At 47.8% G+C, this 19,218-nt stretch overlaps 1 protein-coding gene across 10 annotated transcripts in view; it reads right to left on the reverse strand.

Moving 5' to 3' along the window:
• The window catches only part of FAM168A (family with sequence similarity 168 member A), a 222,389-nt gene that overhangs the window by 12,701 nt on the left and 190,470 nt on the right, over positions 1–19,218 (reverse strand). For 9 of the 10 annotated variants that reach the window (XM_054188920.1, XM_054188915.1, XM_054188912.1 and 6 more), the window contains 2 exons: positions 17,059–17,139; positions 6,302–6,427 (listed from right to left, as the gene is read on the reverse strand). In XM_054188920.1, coding sequence (XP_054044895.1) covers positions 6,302–6,427; positions 17,059–17,139 — 207 coding nt within the window. The remainder of the gene's footprint in view (positions 1–6,301; positions 6,428–17,058; positions 17,140–19,218) is intronic. The other variant, XM_054188911.1, reaches the window with a different exon arrangement.

Below are 19,218 nucleotides of genomic sequence, written 5' to 3' on the forward strand. Positions count from 1 at the left end.
ATCTGCTTTACTGCCATTGAGAAAAGCCATTTTCTCTGCTCCGTAAACATGCACGGCAGGCTACGAGCAAGGTGGGAGAAGCAGGCTTGGGAGGGCAGTGGTTGGGCAGCCAGGGAAATATCCCTTGCAATATTTTCAGCTTTGTGATCCTGAGACAGCAGATTGCAGCAATTTTTGTCTTCTGTTAGGATGCAAGGAAAAGAAAATGGACTTCAGCATCTCCCAGTCTTCCCCAGCATCCCCCCAGCATCCCAATAGCCCGTTTAGCTGGAGCATCCAAGTCCCAGATGATTTACACTTTATCGAAGGTCTAAAGAAACCTTATCTTGCAGCGTTTAGGAGATGCTGAGTATATGGGGAACAAAACAAAATGAAGGATACTTTTCCAAAACATGGAAATTTGTCCCAAAAAATAAACCTCACCTAACAAAAAATAACTTAAAGGATAACGCGATATCAGCTGACGTGATATGGCTGTGGGTGTCACTTTGGGTTTTTGCTGCTATTTGCATTAAGTTCTGAGCTGTCTGGTGCTTATAAAATTATATTTGCCTTCCAGGAAGACCCAGTGGTAGCAGCTCAAGATCCTCTAATGCAAGTCTGATCATATTTGTCTGGTTTTTTAAAGGATTTCCCTGGAGTGAGGACATCCCGTAAGGATCTCCGCTCTTCTGCTTCCTTTCAAGGTACCCTCCGACCTGTTGGCTTGTGATGAACATGGGGTTGACCCTCATACCCTCCACCAGTTTTGCTCTCCAAAACGAAGGGGTGGCTTTAAGCAGGTCCACCATAACGCTGCAAAATCCAATTATTATTACCCAGCTGTGAAGTACCGTAAGACCTCATGGCAAGTAGAGCATCTAAAGAAGGTGCCACCTGCCCTGAGGATGGGATGTCCCTGCACCAAGGATACACGGCACCTGAATTCTCAACCTTTAGAGGCATTTCCAAGGAAGGTTCTATGAAATTGTCCCTGAAACATTATTACTTAAGAGCTGAATTGGGGAAAATCCTCAAGAATACCTGAAGTTGTGTTTTAAGGGTTTGGGTTTTTTTAAGGGTAGACTAAAAGCTGAGCTGCTGCCATGACACACCTTGGACTGCATCAAGTGTGCCATGGAGGCATCAAGGTGCTGGTCACAGCTCTATGAATGGTTAAAATAAATGGAAATGGTAAAAAATCTGCTCGCACGAGCAAGGAAAAGCACGTGGGCTGGGATTACTGGTGAGAAATGGTAGCCAGCTCTTGCAGGAGGGCTGGGAGAAATCATCCTTAGAGCAAACGGGTCCCAAAGACTGTGTAGGATGGAGAGGAGAAGTCAAGGCTCAGCCCAGCGATAAGATGTCTAAACACTCAAATATAACGAACTAATTTACTCAACCAGTGTTCAGGGCAGCAATTAATGAAGGCTAAGATTTCAAGTCTGCTAATATCCCATATTATCCGCCCAGCACTGAAACAGCGTGAAGATAACAAGGAGCTTTCTAGGAAGTCCCAAACAGCATCTCACCGCCTCCTGATTACTGCAGATTGGAAAAAATGTGTTAATTAAAAAGCGGAATAGCTGTGACCCTTTTTCTGACTCACATTAGCAGAACAGCAACTAGATTTAAATGAGAGATGGAAGCAGCGAGAGGAAATGCAGGTTCAAAACGGCCGTATTCACCATAGCAGCAGAAGCGGAGACTCCTCCATCACGAGGTCCTCCAGGAACCCAACAATGTCACCTACAGACCAACGAACCTCCTGGTTTTCAACCTTATGGATGTTTTTTTTCTATTCTGAACTCATCGTTTCAGGCAAAGACCTTGCAGGCTGCCAGTTGTCAGCATCAAGCTTCATTTCTGATGGGCGTCTGGAGATGTGGACCAGCTCAAGGCTGTGCGGTTTCACCGCCTTGAATGCTAACACTTGCTGCCGTTTCCCGACCGCTGAATCACAGACAATTCAGCTACGATATTAAAAAGGGTATTAAACATAATAGTCCAGGCAGATATCATCTTCCATGTTTATAAATTGGGAAAAAAAATGGAACAATTTGCGGGTAAAACCGACATGTAATCAAGTTTTAATGACACAAGATGATGGAGGCTCCTCTCGGAAAAGCATGTCTGACAGCTAATTTTAAAGCCTAATTATGACTATCTAACACCTTATTAGGATTAGGAGGTTGGCATGGCCTGCGCTTCTGCTGCTTCGCAGTTCAGCGGCAGGCTGGGATTTTAAAAGCAATAGCGAGCCTTTAAGCTCCAGCTTCTATTAAAATTGCTGATTAAATCCCTCGTGCCACTCTAGAAATCTCAACCTTATTGATCCCGCAACACAGAAGTGCCCTGAATTGCACAGATAAATTTTTCTATAATAGCACAAAGGCTGGGGGGGGACTGGGGGGGGGAACCTCTGTGATGAGTTTTGTATCACCACCTCCTCTTGTTTCCACATGAAGGGTTCACGGCAACCATGATTCCTTAGATGAATAAGGAATTGGCTGGATGGCCACGTTCGGAGTTTCAGTCAACAGCTCAATGTCCAAGTGGAAACCAGTAGAGAGTGGTGTCCCTCAAACTTTGGTACTGGGACCAATATTGTTTGGTATCTTCATCAATGATACAGGCAATGGGATTGAGTGCACCGTCAGCAGGTTTGCAGATGACACCAAGCTGAGTGGTGGAGTTGATACACTAGTGGGAAGGGATGCCATCCAGAGGGGCCTGGGCAAACTTGAGTGGGCCCAGGTGAAAACTCATGAAGTTCAACAAGGCCAAGTGCAAGGTCCTACACCTGGGTTGGGACAGTCTCCAGGATGGAGAACAGACAGCCCTGCAGAGAAGGACCTGGGGATACTGGTGGGTGACAAACTGGACATGAGATGACAATGTTGCACTTGCAGCCCAAAAAGCCAACTGCATCCTGGGCTGCATCCCCAGCAGCGTGGCCAGCAGGGCAAGACAGGGGATTCCGCCCCTCTGCTCCGCTCTGATGAGACCCCACCTGGAGTACTGCGTCCAGCTCTGGGGCCCCCAACATAAGAAGGTCATGGACCTGTTGGAGTGAGTCCAGAGGAGGCCACAAAGATGATCAGAGGTCTGGAACATCCTTCCTATGAAGAAAGGCTGAGAGAGTTGGGGTTCTTCAGCCTGGAGAAGGCTCCAGGCAATGTTTTTAAACTGAAAGAAGGTAGGTTTAGATTGGACATTAGGAGGAAATGATTTATGATGAGGATGGTGAGACACTGGCACAGGATGACCATAAAAGTTGTGGATGTCCTACCATTAGTAATGTTCAAGGTCAGTTTGGACAGGGCTTTAAGCAACCTGGTCTAGCGGAAGATGTCCCTGCCCATGGCAGGGGTGTTGGACTAGATGATCTCTGAAGGTCCCTTCCAACCCAAACCATCCTGTGATTCCATGATTCTGTGATTCTATGAAAATGCACTTGCAAATTCAAGCTTTGTCTACGGAAACTGCACTCGGCGCACTCCCAATCCCAGGAGCAGCAGCAGATCCCCCAAGGAGGACACAGGGCAGAGCTCGGGGCTCACGCTGCGGCAGCTCCGGGAGGTCCTACGTGGTTGCATGGCCCACTTGAGTCTGACCGGTTCTGGGTGTCTGGTCCTGCTTCTGCTACCGCCCTTCAGCTTGGCTCTTCCTCCTCCAGCCTTTTTTCCTGGCTTTATGGTCCATCTACTTTCCCCCTCCACCCAGGGGGCTGGAGGAGCAGCTTTGGAGTGGTGAGCATGGGGACATCACAGGGGATGATGCCATGGTGTGGACACCACCTGCCTGGCAGGCTTGCTTTGCCTCTGCCCAAGTCCTCCCTGGCACATTGTCACTGCCACCACCACCTCCACCAGCCAGAGAAAAGCAAACAAGAGGCTCTGGGGCAGAAATGACCATAAAAATCGATAACCTTGCTCATTACCGTGCGCAAAGCTTTGTGTTTGTGACCCTCCAGATCTCAACTGCAGCATCTAAACAACAAAACAACCAACCTCAGGCAAAACCAAGCTTTGAAAACCCGTCATTAAAGGACAAAACGCCAAAAGGCAAAGGCATGTGTCCCCACACCGTAGGCAAGGCCAGGCTGAAGGCATCTGGGCAGCCCTTCCCCAGCCTTTAAGCTCATGCACGTCTTGCCATGGTCTTTCACTACAGGTTCACAGCCCATTGGAGACCTCGGCACCTCGTCTGTCTTACTGGTGCAGAGGTGGAGAGGCACTGAGCAGCTATTGCATATTTATTCGTATTTATCCCTGTTCAGTGTGCAGCTCCAGACCATTCTGGTGGGCGCTCTTCACCCTGGGAACAGACAGACTCATCTCCCAGCCTTCTCCTTGGCTCTGACACCTTGCTGATGCTCATGAGAAAGTTCTCACCCATCTCCTGACACGGGATGCCCAGGGAAGGCCATTCTCCCAAGAACAAAACCCAGGCTCGATGAGATCGCGCCGAAGGACAGAACCAATTTGGGATTCCCAACCTGAAACGCTTCTGATTTTTCAGAGCCTGCGGTCTCCCAGCAGAGCTCTGGCTCTGGCGAAAGCCAACTGCAGCTATAAGCCTGAAGCATCTCTGCAAATCAAACCTCAAGGCTTTATCTATTAAATTGAATTTCCAAATTAAATGTGCCCAAGCCAGTTCTCTGGAAGCGAAGCCAACCTTCACAGGTCTGGCCAGTGACTGCATTTGTAATCTCCTTTATCACCCACACTGGGTGGCCACAGCCAAATTTTGCCCCCAGGCCCTTTCCTACCACAGTACCTGCTCCCGCCCTCTGCGATTTCGAGGGAGGAATCTCACCTGCAGCAGCCCAGCGGTGAAACGGGGAGGAGAAATCACATCCAGGCATGGGTTGAACTCCAAGGGAATTTTGCCGAATAATATCTAGGTTTCTACTAATTACAAGCTGAGATTTTCCAAACAGCCACAACTTGGTCAAATCTGGTCTGGCGTGAAATTAGGTGCGATGCAAAGCGCATGCACCGTGTCAGGCGTACAGTTCCTACCCCAAAGAATGGTAGGGATGTCCCTTTTCAAAAATAAAGTCTCCCTAAGGCTTTTAAAAGGTTTATTTTTAATAATTGTTTTCATTTAAAAAAAAAAAACAAACCACCCTCAATATTTCTTCCTCTTATCTCATTCTGTAAATGATTTAATTTAGCACAAAAAGGGAGCCTGGAGCAGACCGCCGGTGAGGAACGCTTCACCCCACGTGTGTGCACAGGCACAGCGGTCCATGCCTTGCAAACAACGTGGCCCCTGGGGAGTCACTTTAAGATCTCTTATATTTTTTCTTCAAATACCACTTGGAGTTTCTCCAGGTCCCAGGGGTGCTGGGAAGGTTAATTTTGCCTTTTGAACCCAGGAGTGGTCCCACCTCATGCTTGCAGCATGCCCAATACTGGCCATGTCCCCCCTTTAGCAGGCAACGTGAGGGCGAGAGCAGCCAGACAGGGGACAGGGGACACCCCATTGACCAGGGGAAGCACCGGGGGCCTTATCAGGGAGCTTATCACCCCTCCTGGAGGCACAGTTTGGCACCTTTGGGGATAAGATGGCAAGGCTCCACCTGGAAAAGCCCATTTGACTGCGATGGGTAAGCAGCAGCCCCTCCCCCTGCTTCTGCTCAGCCAGTTTGAGTTAAAAGGTGGGAATTTCACCCGGGTTCCTTGAAAATCATGCTTTATTTTGGAATTCTCTCACTTTTTAAGGGAATAGGAAATAATCTGCCTTGGGTTTTTCTATGCTTACCGTTCTGCTCAACCACAGAGCAACACCACTGCAGAGAGACACCTGCGAACAACCCCAGGCTGCTCCTGGGGACTAAACGCTCAGCTAAGAGGCCTTCACCCTTCTCCACTTGACTCTTCCTCCTCTGAAGGAGCACTAGAAGGGTCGGTGCTCTCCTCTTCATGCTCCTGCATGGCTTTAACACATGCGAACAGCAAGGAGCAGGGATGCTACCTGGTTTTCAGAAGAGAAAACCCAGGAGCTCTGCAAAATTTCATCCCAGAAGGGAACTGCAGCAGCAGCGCAATGCTCCCACCGGGCAGCTCCGACAGCAGAAGGTGGTGGATCTGCTACATGGTGCCAGCGAGCACGCCAGGACCCTCACCTCTGTCAGGGCTCAGCACCCAAGGAAGTACACATGGGGACGTGTACACCTGCACGGACATGGACGATCCCATCCTTTGCAAACAGGCTGATTCCCACTAACCCCATCCCCAAATAAACCCACGGGAGGGGAGGCAAACGGGCACAAAACAACCAAGTAAAACCCCAGAAGAAAAGGTTTATTTACTGAATGCTGCAGAAGAAGCCTGATAAGTTCTGTTCTCGGTCCCGGTGTCCACCGGGAGGTGGAAGGTGCCCTCCGTGGCACAGGAGGAGGAGGTCTGTGGCCAGGCTTGCTTCATCAGAAGTGTAGCTTGAGTGGAGACAGAGAAGAGGTGTCACACAGAGCAATGAAGATACAACCTCCCGCGTTTATGTCACCTTTGAACGACTTTGCTGCTCTCCTCCTTTCCCTCCCACCTTTTAAGGACAGCTATCCACAGGAATTTCACGCCGTGGTTCCTCTCACCCCCACCTGCTCCCCATGGAGGGATGGTTTGCACAGCACATGGCAGCAAACCAGTTACCTACCCCAAACAACTGGTTTCCTGAGCTAAGCGACCTGCATGAAGATCTACATCTGGGGGATGTGGCCAGCAGAGTCACCATCCCTCCCCAGATACCACTGGTCACCTCTGTGCATCAGGACCAGTAACGGCTGCCCTTGGCCTTGTGTTTCCCAGTTGGGAAACAAGTTGAGCCTGGTGTGCAAGGCTTTTTATTCACAGTAAACCCCTTTGAGATGCCTGCATGGCAGGTACCACCAGTGGACAAGGTACTGGTCGCTGTGACCATCCCATCACAGCATTGGGTGTTCCATAGAAACTCTGGAAAGGACAGTCAGCAGAAGCAGTGGCTTTGGGCAGGTGGCTCTGTATCCCAGTTTGCGGAAAAGTATTTATGAAGCCAAGTAAAATAATCCAGAAGAATCACAAGAGCCAAACCTTGGGGGATTTGAGAGGGGGCCAACAGAATTCAGTCATTTTGAGGGTCTTAAATTTTCTGAAAGAGGAAATGGTCTTATACAAACTGCCACAATGCACCTCTGTGTGATGAACCACTGGCTCCACCTTTATCCTGTATCCAAACACATTGCCAGTGCTCACCTAAGTACTGCCGTTACACCAAAGGCTTTCTGGAGCACATCTACGGAGAAGGCAGATCACCAACACAAGCCTGCAACCAAGCTCCTTCCCAAAGTTGGTGCCTCCAGGAAAGACTCATCAGGTCTTTTTCTGGTTTTTTTTTTTTTTTTTCCTCCCCTGAAACTATAGATCTGTTGTAACTTTTTGTTCCGGACTAGTCTCAAATGGTGGCCTCCACCATCCTTGGTTTAAGTCCCACCACCTCCCAACGGAGTGCATGTATTTTTTGAAAGCCTCAGCCAGTTATTACAGCTCGCTGCTCGCCAGCTTAACAAGTTGCTCTCGCCGTCATTATAAAAGAAATAAGCTCCAGGTTTTCCACGTACGTATTTTGCACACCCCGCTACTAAGGAAAGAAAACCAAGCGGGGGTTGATCGATCCTCCACAAGGCGCTTTGTGATTAGACCTTGCTGTGAAGTTGTGGAGGGTAAAGGAGGTAAAATGATGCAGCTGCTGGAATCAAAGAAAATCACCAACTTCTGTTTCTTTTAAAGTTATTTTTGGTGAACGCAGAATGTAGACTGTTGACACGCTCTCTCTACAGCAAATTACTGAATTCATCAAGATCTCTAGAAGGTTGAGGGTCAGGGCATGTCCCCGTTGTCCCCTTCTCCCCACACTGGTGGCACTAGGGACAGGTAGGATTTCCCCAGAGATGCAATAAAGGGATTCTGCATCAGATCTGCAAACTCAAGAGGCTTGTGAAGGAAAAAAAAAAGGACCTTTGGGCAAGAGAGGAACAAAGGAGGTGTGATTTTTTTAGGCAGGGAACTGCTTCTAATAGCAGAACCATCCAAACTCGGACAAAGCCATCTGGGGCAGAAAGAGGAGCTCTTTGGGAGGGACACCACGGCCCACAGGAGAAGGTGGTGGGTTCCTTATCCTCCCTGCTGGCCCCAAAGGAGTCACACATGAAGATACTTTAAAACTGCACTTCACAACTCCTTCTCCCAAGCAAGCTCCTACCCCCTGGGGGGGCAGGGCTCAGTGCTAAGCCCCACAGAAGGGACTCCATGACTTGGTCAGGGTCTGTAAACCTTTCTGCAACCCAAAGGCAAGTGCAATGATGTTTCAAACCCCTCCAACGCCTCCATGTCTGCCAGACTCTTCATTAACCATCTCCGAAGATGCAGCTGTAAATCTGGAGTGCCCCAGAGCTGGAAGCTGGGGATGAGTGATTGAGGAGGCCAAGGAGGAACCGGCGCTGGGACCACAGCCCACACCAGCCACCCCAAAGGTCCTAATGGTTGGACGTTACTGCCCAGAGAGAGCGGAGAAGCATTGCTGCAGGTCCGTTGGTCCACTAAAAACTCAATGAGATCACTCTGCTGGTATGGGACAGAAATACAGGAGCACGGAGGAGACCCGGCAGCGACGCTTTACTGGACGGCATGGCAATCCTCAGCTGTGCGGAGATGTTTATGGGTGCAAGATCCGGCTGGATGGTGTTCCACTGTTGGAGAAGTGGAAACATTCTCCTTTCTCACTTTCTTCAAGGGAAAACGAAGAGGTTTGTGGGAAGCGAGAGATTGGGAGCACAATTTCTCCTCCTCTCAAGCACTGATCAACGTTCTGCTCCGAGCCTGTTGCCCCCTCCCAAAGGTTTGCGAGTTATTAAGGATTTCCAAACTGCCTTGCTTTATTTTCCACGGTACGCTGCGCTCCTGAACATCACACTGGAGAGCTAACTCCCAGCACTGAGACAGAAACACTCTTTCACTTATGCTTTTTTTCTCAAAATCAGATTCATTTTTGCCTCTGGATTTCACAAAGGTTTTAATCTCCAAGACTGATGAGACAATTCATTTAGATGTTATATGAATCCTTCCTCTGCGTTTTCTCCTCTCCACATTAAACCTACCAAAAAATCTAGGTAATTTGGCATCTGAGATGGCTGGGAGCTTGCAACTTATAGCTATGCATGTTCTTTACATTAAATCATGGATCCTCAGAGAATCCATCACTTAAAACTACACAAAAGGTGAACCAAGGAGGCTTCCAGGAACAGGAATATCTCCTGGTCCTTTGCAAGAGCTACAATGCACAGAGGTTACAAACCTGCTGCGACTATCTAGTATCGTTTAAGGTCTATCTCCTACCAGTGTCTTCTGGATTTGGTTTAGCCTCTCGCCTACGCTGTTCATTGAAAAATAAAGAGCTTTTATTCGTTATCTCTTGGATCCCTGGCAAATCTAGTGGTGGGAACGGGGCAAGCAACGTGAACCGAGCATAGGTGTCTGCAGTGTTGGGTCCGGTCTGTCTACCTGCGAAGACCTCTAGCCAATGTGGTAACATTCAGGACAAATTTTAAGTGGAAAAGAGAAAAATAAAAACCAGATGGGCCTGAAGAAAATGCCATGAATTAACTGGAGTACAGAATCACAACAAAAGGACAAAGCAGATGATAACAGTGTATATATATTTCTTGCTTCCCTCTGCCAACCTTATTTGTGACGGATATGGCCTTGAGCCTCGTACGAAGTTCGCAATAAGCTTAATTCTTCGGGCAGCCCCATCACCTTGTGCCCACGTGCCTCACACGGTGGGAGCACTGGCTCTTATCTACAGGATATTCACCCCATCGGACCTCAAGATACCCACCTTAGGGGACCCACCGATGTCCCTAATTAGTCAGTGGGTGCCTATAGAGGATGGTTCGGAGCACTTATACGGGGAAAAACAATGCCTACATTTTCCCTCTGCAGAGCCACGTTTCCTCTGGGGAGGACCCAGAAGGAGGAATGGGGGATCGGAGCCTCCGTCCTCATCCCACGGCATCCCCACCGAGACCCCTAATTTCCGAGGCTGATTTTAGAAAATCTCCGCTCTGCTCTGCGAGGGCACTGAAGTAATGGATGCAGAGCATTATTCTCCCCTGCATTATTAATAAACGCAGTTAAAGCATAAGCCAGACTCCATGCGAAAAGTGCGTGCCCTACTTTCAGGAAAATAAAAAGGCACGCTTTAATGAAGGAAGTTAAAACAAAACAACCATCTCAGGAAGACAGAATGCCTGGGAGGGAACAAGCACCTGGCTTAATGAAGACATACATTTTTTTTATTTATTTTTTTTTAAATTGGCGTGCCTCGTCCCTCTGCGGTAGAGTGATTTCAGGCGCTCATTTTTACATACTTGAAAGGAGATTTTTTTTTAATAACACTGTCCTAAATAACCAGGTTTATTGCAAGCATCAGAATTTGCAATGCCGGTGTCTGGCAGTGATCTTGTAGCCTGCCTTGTGTCCCCCTAACAAATACGGAAAAAGGCAACAGGAAAATCCCACTTGTGTTGTTTCAATGAATTGGGATGGAAAGAAATTCGCTCCCTTGCTTGAGACAGGGCTGCTTTGGCCGAGCTTTGCAAGCAACGCAGCGTCTGGCTGTTATCTGTGCCTTGGTTTGAAATAAACTGGTGAAGAATTTGTCATCTTTTTGGCGCTCAAACATTAGCAAATATTCACCAGATACCTGACGCTGACAGAGGGAGAAGTCAAGACTGGCTCCAGTTATCATTTTCCTTTCCTCACTGCTGCTGCACCTGCATTGACCAAGGGGACTCTAGACTTCTCCAAGCTCCTATCCATGTCTCCTTACGCTTCTCTGATTGAGGCAATTATGAAGTTTGGGACAATAAATCATTTAATTTTCCACATGGATCCCAGGGTCTTGGGAACCATGAGGTCTACAGAAGAGCACAAGCATCGCTGACTTCCAGCGTGGCGTCAGGGACTGTAGCGTGAGTGTCTGGAGGAGGACATCAAGGATGAAAGCGGATGGTACATAAGTAGCAGGTATTTGAAAATGAGCCTTTGAAAATTCACCACCACCGATGCACTTGACGTCACTTGGGGTGAACCACGCCAAGGGCAGGAGCAGAGGGCAGTCTTCTTCGCTAGGTGGTTGACGTCTTGCTAAGATTTTGCATGGAAGCCAAGGAAAACTCATGAGGTCTGGGGCAAGAGGCACCTAACCAGAGAGAGCTCATCTGAGGAACACTTTCAGAGTGGACCAGAGAGGGTGACCAAGCTTGCAGAGAACAGCTTTCAAGATTGACAGCTCACTTTCAATTACATCCCACAAATTCACGAGTCAGAAGCAAAGGACGCTCTTCCCACCCTTTTCAACCTCTATTCCAAGCAGTACTAAGGGACACATTTGCCTGGTTAAGCTACATATGGAGAATCGGATATTCAAGCAGATGAAACTTTGGCTGGCGATTGCTTTTTTAGGGATCCTGAAGGATTTCTGCCAGCAGGTACCATCCTCCCCCCACCCCAGGAGGTTTGACACAGAAGAACCTTGTCGGTGGATGGGATGCGTTTGGAAGCAGCAAATTCCGCTGGGAGCACGCAGCATCTCTTTCTGCAGCGAGGCAACGAAAGGCTCGACATCTAAAATTCCTTAAAAATACATTTAGAATTAGTTTGCTGTATCGCAATCGGAGATTTTAAAAATGAAGCCAGTTCCCCTCTGATTCCAAGTGTGTTTGACGGACGGCATGAACCCCAGCAGCATGTTCTTCTCCGCGGCGGGGTTATTTCCAGCCTCCCGTATGACAGCAGCTGATTCAATTTGAGTAAACGCTCTCCGTACCGATACAGTCGACTGGTTTTACATCAGCCACTGAACCACAGTATTACTTTAACTCAATTCCATTTAACACAGTTGAGGGTGCTGCCTGCTCTGCCGCGTGTACCCAACTGCCGGAATATTTTACGGAGCTTGTTTTGCATTAGCTGTCTCTCAGAAATTCTGAGTTTTTCTCCTTTCAGTCTGTTTTCCATAGAGAGGCGACCACTGACAGTGGGTGCGATGCTGGGAGGTCCTGAGCGGTGGAGCCCGCGGGTTCTTCACGAAGTTGTTAATGTGGCATCTTGCCGGTGGCAGAATCGGGATCTTAAAGACCGTAATTCCATAAAAACTGGCAGGGAGTTGCAAGGAGCTTGAAAAAAAACCCTCTAAATTTAAGAAAGGTCAGAGCCAGGATTGCTTCTGTAGCCTTTACTCTACCTCTAAAGCTGCTGTTGATGGATGCTGTCCTCACTCACAGCATCACACCGGCTTTTTGTCTCCGCTCGCTGGCACTTGTGCGTCCCCGGCTGCTCAGCCGCTGCTCTGAGAAAGGCTCCGAAAGCATCTTTCCTCCCGGCTGCAGATGAACGAGCTGAGGGCTCTGAACCATGCCTCCGACGAGATAAATCTCCAAGTAGTGGGGGGAAAAAAAACAAACAACCCTGCCGCGATTTTAAATTGCATTGATTTCAAGAGCTGCATGATTGTTTATAAGGAGGATGGAGGCTTCTGCACAAGAGGAGGTGGGTTGAGGAGCACCAATTGTAATCTTTACTGTTTCCTCGCTAATTTAGAGCGCTACATGCCGGAAGATTTTTGTTCTTAATGCAAAATGACCTGCCAGCTTTCTGGACGTTAGGAGATTTCTAAGACAGAAATTATTAAAAGTATTTTTTAAGACTCATAAACAGAGAAATGAAATTTAACTGTCGAGACGGCTGCGAACGCTTTCTCGCTTGAGCACTAAAGCCGCGTAACAAAAAGATGGGGCAAGGGGGGACAAAAATGATCAGAGGATTTTTTTTTTTTTTTAGAGAAAGCAAGTCGGTAAAGATTAGGATTGCGCGTCAGAAGGGAGCGTCAGGGGAGTGAACAAAAGGCTAGCTGCCACAAAGACGACTGACCAGGGCTTTCGTTTCCCCTTTCACATCATGCAAATCTAAAGCAACAGACAATTATTTGCACCACTTTAAAAAAAAATAAATAAATAAGTCAGTAACTCAAGCCTTAATTAATCTGCAGAACTGCTTGCTGCCAAGTATTGTAGTGATAAAATATGGCAAGAATCAAAGCACGGGGGAGGTTAAGCATCTTTAATGAAAGAGAGGACACCCACAGCCACAGCCACCAGGACAAAGGTAGGGAGAAATCAAAGTCTTCGTGGTTTTGTGCTTATAAAAGCCGCTGACTAACAAGGTTTGGGGTGGATTATTCCATACCGAACAATCACGAGGAAACTTCTGAAGGCCAATCTGGCTGTTCTCAGGAAGGAGAGACCAGGGCGGATGGACAACCTGGCCCTGGCGAGTGTGGGTGGAGGATCTTTCTGCTGGGTGGAGGACACAGGCTGCAGATGCCACTGGAGGAACAATGGGGCTCAAGAAGGGGTGCCCAAGAGCTTGCTGCTGCCTTTCTGCGTGAACCCCAATTTCCAGGGTTATCCCTGTGGTTCCTTGTTCTCTCCTGGTCTTCTTCACTGCTTCTTTGCTGTCTGGGTTGGGACATCCACTTCTTTCTTGTCTTTGTTGTGACTGCAAGCAACTTCTTTGTCTGAGAGAAGGAGACTTGTCCTCCAGCCCACTCCAGGACCTACCCTTGTACACACCAGGTGGGTCGATCTATTCCCACTATCCTAGCCTAGGCCAAGGAAGCAATCCCACAGAACATCATCCCAGAGGTCGTCTCCTCTGAGGGTATCTTGACTATATCAGAGTTACTTGAGAGAGCATCCACAAATCCTCCTTGGGTTCCTGGTCCTCATGAGCATGAAGGACATCCCAGTCAGCGTTCATCTCAAGCTCTCCTGGTAGGACAGACAGACACCCATGGGGAGTCTGTCCCCAAAGACGGGCTAAATGTCTCTCTGGGGAGGTCTGTCTTTCTCTCCACTCAATGTAGAAGGACCTGGGCTGGAAAGGTTAGAGACCTAAGGTCTATACACTTAAACGGAATGAAATCTTCCCTAAATGTGGCAATTGCTGCAGCTGTTTAAAATACTTGAAAACTTCCAAGTGTTTTTTGTTTTTTTTTTCTTAATTTGGAAAATTAAACTGAGTTGAAATAAAATCTTTCCAGGGGAATGCGTGGATTTCATCAAGATTTTGCGAAGAAAAGTGTTTTGTTTGGATAGCAATGCAGCATTTCTGGGGTTTGTTGGCTAATAGGAACCCCAGCCTCCCAATGATGGTGTCTGAGATGTACAAGAAGTAATACAGACACACACCCCCCCAAAAAAAAAAAATAAATTCCTCGTCCTGCAGCGATTCGGGGCTCCCTCTCACTTGGGTGTCCCCTTGGCCACCTCCCCGCTCAGTGGTGGAGCTGCTGCCCGCACGCGGCACAAGCAATGGCTGGGGACAAGGGACATTTTCTGATGTCCGGGCCAATATGCAGGAACGCTGCTGTATTTACATCCCTGGCCCAGCAGGGAGGACGTTGCCAGCCTCTGGCAGGACAAGCTACTAATAAATTCGTGTTTTGTTTTTTTTTATGCTATGGAGCTCTTTTCACTTTACTCTTTCAGCATTATATCCTTTAGGGGAATGTGAGGGTGGCCAGCACACATCTAAGGGAACAAAACTCGTTTCATATTACACGTTAAGATTTTCAGTGGGAAGAAACGTAGCTAAAGACCCTACCAGAAGCACATAAAACCAAACACAACACAACAGATCCCTTACAGAGTCATCTGCAGTAAATGGCTTTATTTAATAACCTTGCAAAATAACAGTGAATTTAAACTGTGATGTGGAGAAGACAGCACCAAAACTTTTTGGCAAGGAAACTCTCATTCCTGCTTCGTCAGCTCTGGAAAGCTCCCGAGTCTGGGGATCCACTGATTTTACGACAGCCGGGAGACCGAAAACTTGGCAATTTAGAGGAGAAAGAGTTTAGCAAAACTGCCACAAAGCCCGGCTTTGTGTCCGTTATGCAAGCATCTATTTCACTCCGATGACGACTGAAGACTGAGCTGAAAAGACAGCTTTATGCAGAAGTTTTAAAATCCCACAGCTCTTTTGAGGCAAAGCCTTCAGAATAAACACCTCGGCCAACTGAAAAGCCATGAAGTCAAAACGAAGGGCGAGATTATTATTTTTCATCTCCAATGTGTGCTTGGAAATGGGTGAGCAAGAGATTTTTTTTTTAGGCCTTTTTCATAAAACCCATGAAAAAAGGCTCAGTCCTCATTTCAGAAATGCTTTTCCAATCACAGTTCCGACACTGCCGATTCTTGCGTTTGACCTATGTGACCGTATCCCTTAAAGAAAACGCTCTGACAACACCCTACAGCCTAAAAACCCCACAGCTAATAAATGATGTTCTAATCACAGAATGGTTTGGGTTGGAAGGGACCGTAAAGACCTCCCAGTTCTAACCCCCTGCCCTGGGCAGGGACACCTCCCACCAGACCAGGTTGCTCCAAGCCCCGTCCAACCTGGCCTTGAACATTTCCAATGATGGGGCATCCACAGCTTCTCGAGGCAACAAGATCTCAAGATTGCTATTAAATAGGAGATTTCTTTTTCTCATACTACATTTCTTTTAATTCACTCTGGATAAAAGTTACATTTTGAAACTGGTACTTAGCCCTTAGGTTTCTATCACCCTTTGTCATGCCAAGAGGCTCCTGTCCCCCAGGTAATTTTGCTGAAAGCAGAGAACTTAACCGCGCTTTAAAAACGCAAGGTCGCTTGGTCTTTCCAAAGGGCTGGTTTCAGTAAAGCACTTAAATGCAGGTCTGACTTCAGTTAAATTATTTCCTGAGTGGGGGCCTAAGAGAAGTCTTCAACTCCAAAAAGAAAGAGACTTCTATAAAGGTTTCCAAGTTTGGGCTCGAAGGCATAAAAAAGCAAGTGATGGATTTAGCAGAGCAACTCTAATATTCTTCATTAAGCACGGAACCTCATTAGTCTGTGCTGTGGTGAGCAAGAGGGAGGCAAAGAGGGAGATGGCACGGTTAAAGCAGCAGACTGGGAAAATCATTTTTGTACCAGCTCTCTGGAAGGATGGAGGAGAATTTGTCAAGGTTGGAGACAGCAGAGAGAGCAGGGCTCTCGGAGGATGATGAACGTGTCACCCATCAGCCTGGCTGGCAGGATGGTTCAGAGGAACTGCAAAGGAGGATGCAAAAAAGCACGTGGCTGGTGTGGAAAATGAAGATGTCCCTGAAAAATGAAGACCTTGTACATCCAAGTAAGGCTTCCCAGAGACAGATGGGGAGTAGTGGAGAAGGGAAGACAGGAGAGAGCCTGGCCGAGCTTTCATGGAACGCTGGAACAGGCAGATGACAAATACATCCCAATGGACATGCTGCAGCAGAGGTAGAAAACAACTGGCCAGACTGGGAAAGCCAAGGGAAAACAAGATTTTACGGAGAAGAGTGCGGCTGGTGCTGTCAAAGATAACCAGCGCTCCAAGGCTAAGGCAGAGGAGCTCCTGAGTTTGGCCAGAAGAGCTTGCAGCATCTTTGGAAGAGACATTGTAGGGTGGTGTGAAGGGCAGGAGTTGGACGGAAGCAGGAGCTGGACAGAAGAAGACACTAGGACAGACCCAGAGTCCATCAGTGCCACAGAAAAGAGGGGGACAGTAAAGACATGGCATGGGAGATCCAGACATCAACCAGGACATGGTTTCTGATCTATGACATGGAATGAGGAGAGAAAGACAAGCAGGAAGGCAATCTCGGGGAGACAGCGTGCGCTATTCAGAAAATATTAAAAGCCATCAATGCGCAGGTATCACAGCGATGAGGACTGTAAAATTCCTGGGATTAGTATTAAGATTCACGTCTCAAAAGTACTTTGCAACACAGACAAATATTCCCAACGGAGGGCGTGAAGTTAATGGCAGAGTTAGGAAGGGAAGAGCTTAACCGAGGCTCTTCCCTGGAAAGTATTTGCTGACAAACACACGGAAACTGCTGGGTTTTGTACACTGAGCAGCGAAAGGTAAATCCTGCAGCATGCTTCGACACACCCCATCTCACCTCCACACACAGATTTTTACCTGGGGCATAGCCGGGGCTGCTGGTTGGATACATGTTTGGGTTGTAGGCTGGGGCAGCGGTGGGATAGCCCGTCGGATAACCTGCAACGAGAAAAAAAGGAGAGATTACGCTTTTGTCAACGGGGAGAGAGAAGAGGACAGCATCTCTGGGAAGTAATAAACAACCTGTGTGAGCAAAGAGGCCGTGGGCACAGTTGAGAGGTAAAGCACAGATGTGGTCTCAGTTGGCGAGGGTATAGGAAGAACTATAAATCTGCTCTACAGACCTACGCGTGACATCATCAATATTTCATCTTCCCTCCTCTAGAAAACGAGGACGATAACCAGAATGCAGAATGCAGGAATGTTTAATGTGCTCTGAAGAAAACTACCGAGAAAATACGCACACGGAATGCAGAATTCAGCTAGGAGAAACCACCAGCACAGCTCTATCGGAAAGGTTTTCCTTGGCTGCTTGCAGCCATCGTAGCTTGATCATCACTTTGCATTCTAACGAGCTCAGCACCCAGCCCGCATCCTCGGTGCTCAGCACGTCCATTAACCGGAGCTTCTTGCTAAAGGGAAGGTAGAGACGTTGCATGAAAACATGCCAGCCCTTATATTCACTCATGGCTGCACAACTGCCATCCCTGGGAAGGACCCGATTACCTGCCAGGCCACCTGGAAGGAACACGCACGGCAGCTCGTACCCTTTGAAGCCACATGAGATTTTAATGGGCACTTTAGAAAAGGTTGCAGAGCATCTTCAATTTTCATCATCTTCACTCAGATCGGTCACAAGGAGTTCAGGGGAAATCATCTAAGCAGTCAGCTACATGGAGGCTTGGAAACCACCGTACACTGCAGACCCAAGTCCCTACATGCACCCCCACACAGTGCAGATGTCTAGCAACACTCTTTTACTTCATCAGAAGTTCTCGTCCTCCATGAAGACCACAAACGACAACGTCCATACCTCGGTCTGCTCCATTTCGCTTTTGTTTATTGCCCTACCTCTATTTCTTGGAAGTCTTCCCAACTGAAAACGGCAACACTCGACTAACTCCATCCCTTCTTACGTGCTCCTGCGTAAATCCCTCCGACAGACCGAACGGGACACGTTAATCTTCCTTTGCTGGCGGAGAGTTTGGCTTTGCTGTGCTTCACTGCCACGGCCGCTGCCCCGGTTTATCTGTGCATCTCATTGGCCATCGTCCCAGAGCAGAGCCAACCCAACGGCAGACAAAATGACCCTTGGAGAGTCTTTCCACGCCAAGCTCCACTGATGCTGTCTGTTGGTTGCCAACAAAGGCTGGAAAGAAGTAATTAGCAGTCGATTCACACCCCATCCTTTTTTTTTTGCTTTATTAAATAAAAGCGAGCGTGGGTCTTTCCTCCCCCATTTCTGAGCAGCAAGACAAACACATCGCGATCTCTCCCTCCCATGCCCCAAAGCTCACTGCTCTTCAACGACGCGCAGATTTCTAAAACCTGGCACCCGGCACACAGCCGACTACTGCGGCAAAATTTTGAGGTTCATTTGAATAACTCTAATTCAACAATCATGACCACTGTACCGGAATAAATGACTGTATGTTCTACCCTCTCATTTTCATCAGTGATATATTTGGCTTCTAAATCAGGTTAATTAAAAATTGCTGTAGTTAATGTTGGATAAGCAGCAGTTTAACAGATTTTTTTATTATTTTTTTTTAGGCTACATAAAACTATGCTGTCGTCGTACTCAGGAATATATACAGCCTTTTAGCAATCAAGAAGCTCCTCGGAAAGTTATTTGCAGATCCAGTGATTGCAAGCAGAACATTAATGATGAAGATCTTAAATCAGAAATATCCCTGCCTACTCTCTGCTTCATTAGAAGATAACCATTTCTTTTCCAGGACATTCATCGCTCCAGGGTCCTCCCACTGCCTACTCAACCTCGATGATCCCGCTTTGCCTCCTGACCAATCTGGCTAGGGGTGTTAAACCAACTCCAGCTCACTTCTTGACCACACCAAGCGTATTTCCCCTAGAATTCTCTCAACTGTGTTTCTACAGAGGGTTTTACCTCCTCGGCACACAGTTTAGTAGCTGATGGCTGTGCGTGCTTGCCATGGTTTTGGGAAGTCCCTTGCTCACCAACTAGGGATGGGATCTAGATGATAGCCTCTTGGGGCA

The sequence above is a fragment of the Rissa tridactyla genome, chromosome 1, assembly GCF_028500815.1.
Source record: "Rissa tridactyla isolate bRisTri1 chromosome 1, bRisTri1.patW.cur.20221130, whole genome shotgun sequence".
In the NCBI taxonomy this organism is placed as follows: domain Eukaryota; kingdom Metazoa; phylum Chordata; class Aves; order Charadriiformes; family Laridae; genus Rissa; species Rissa tridactyla.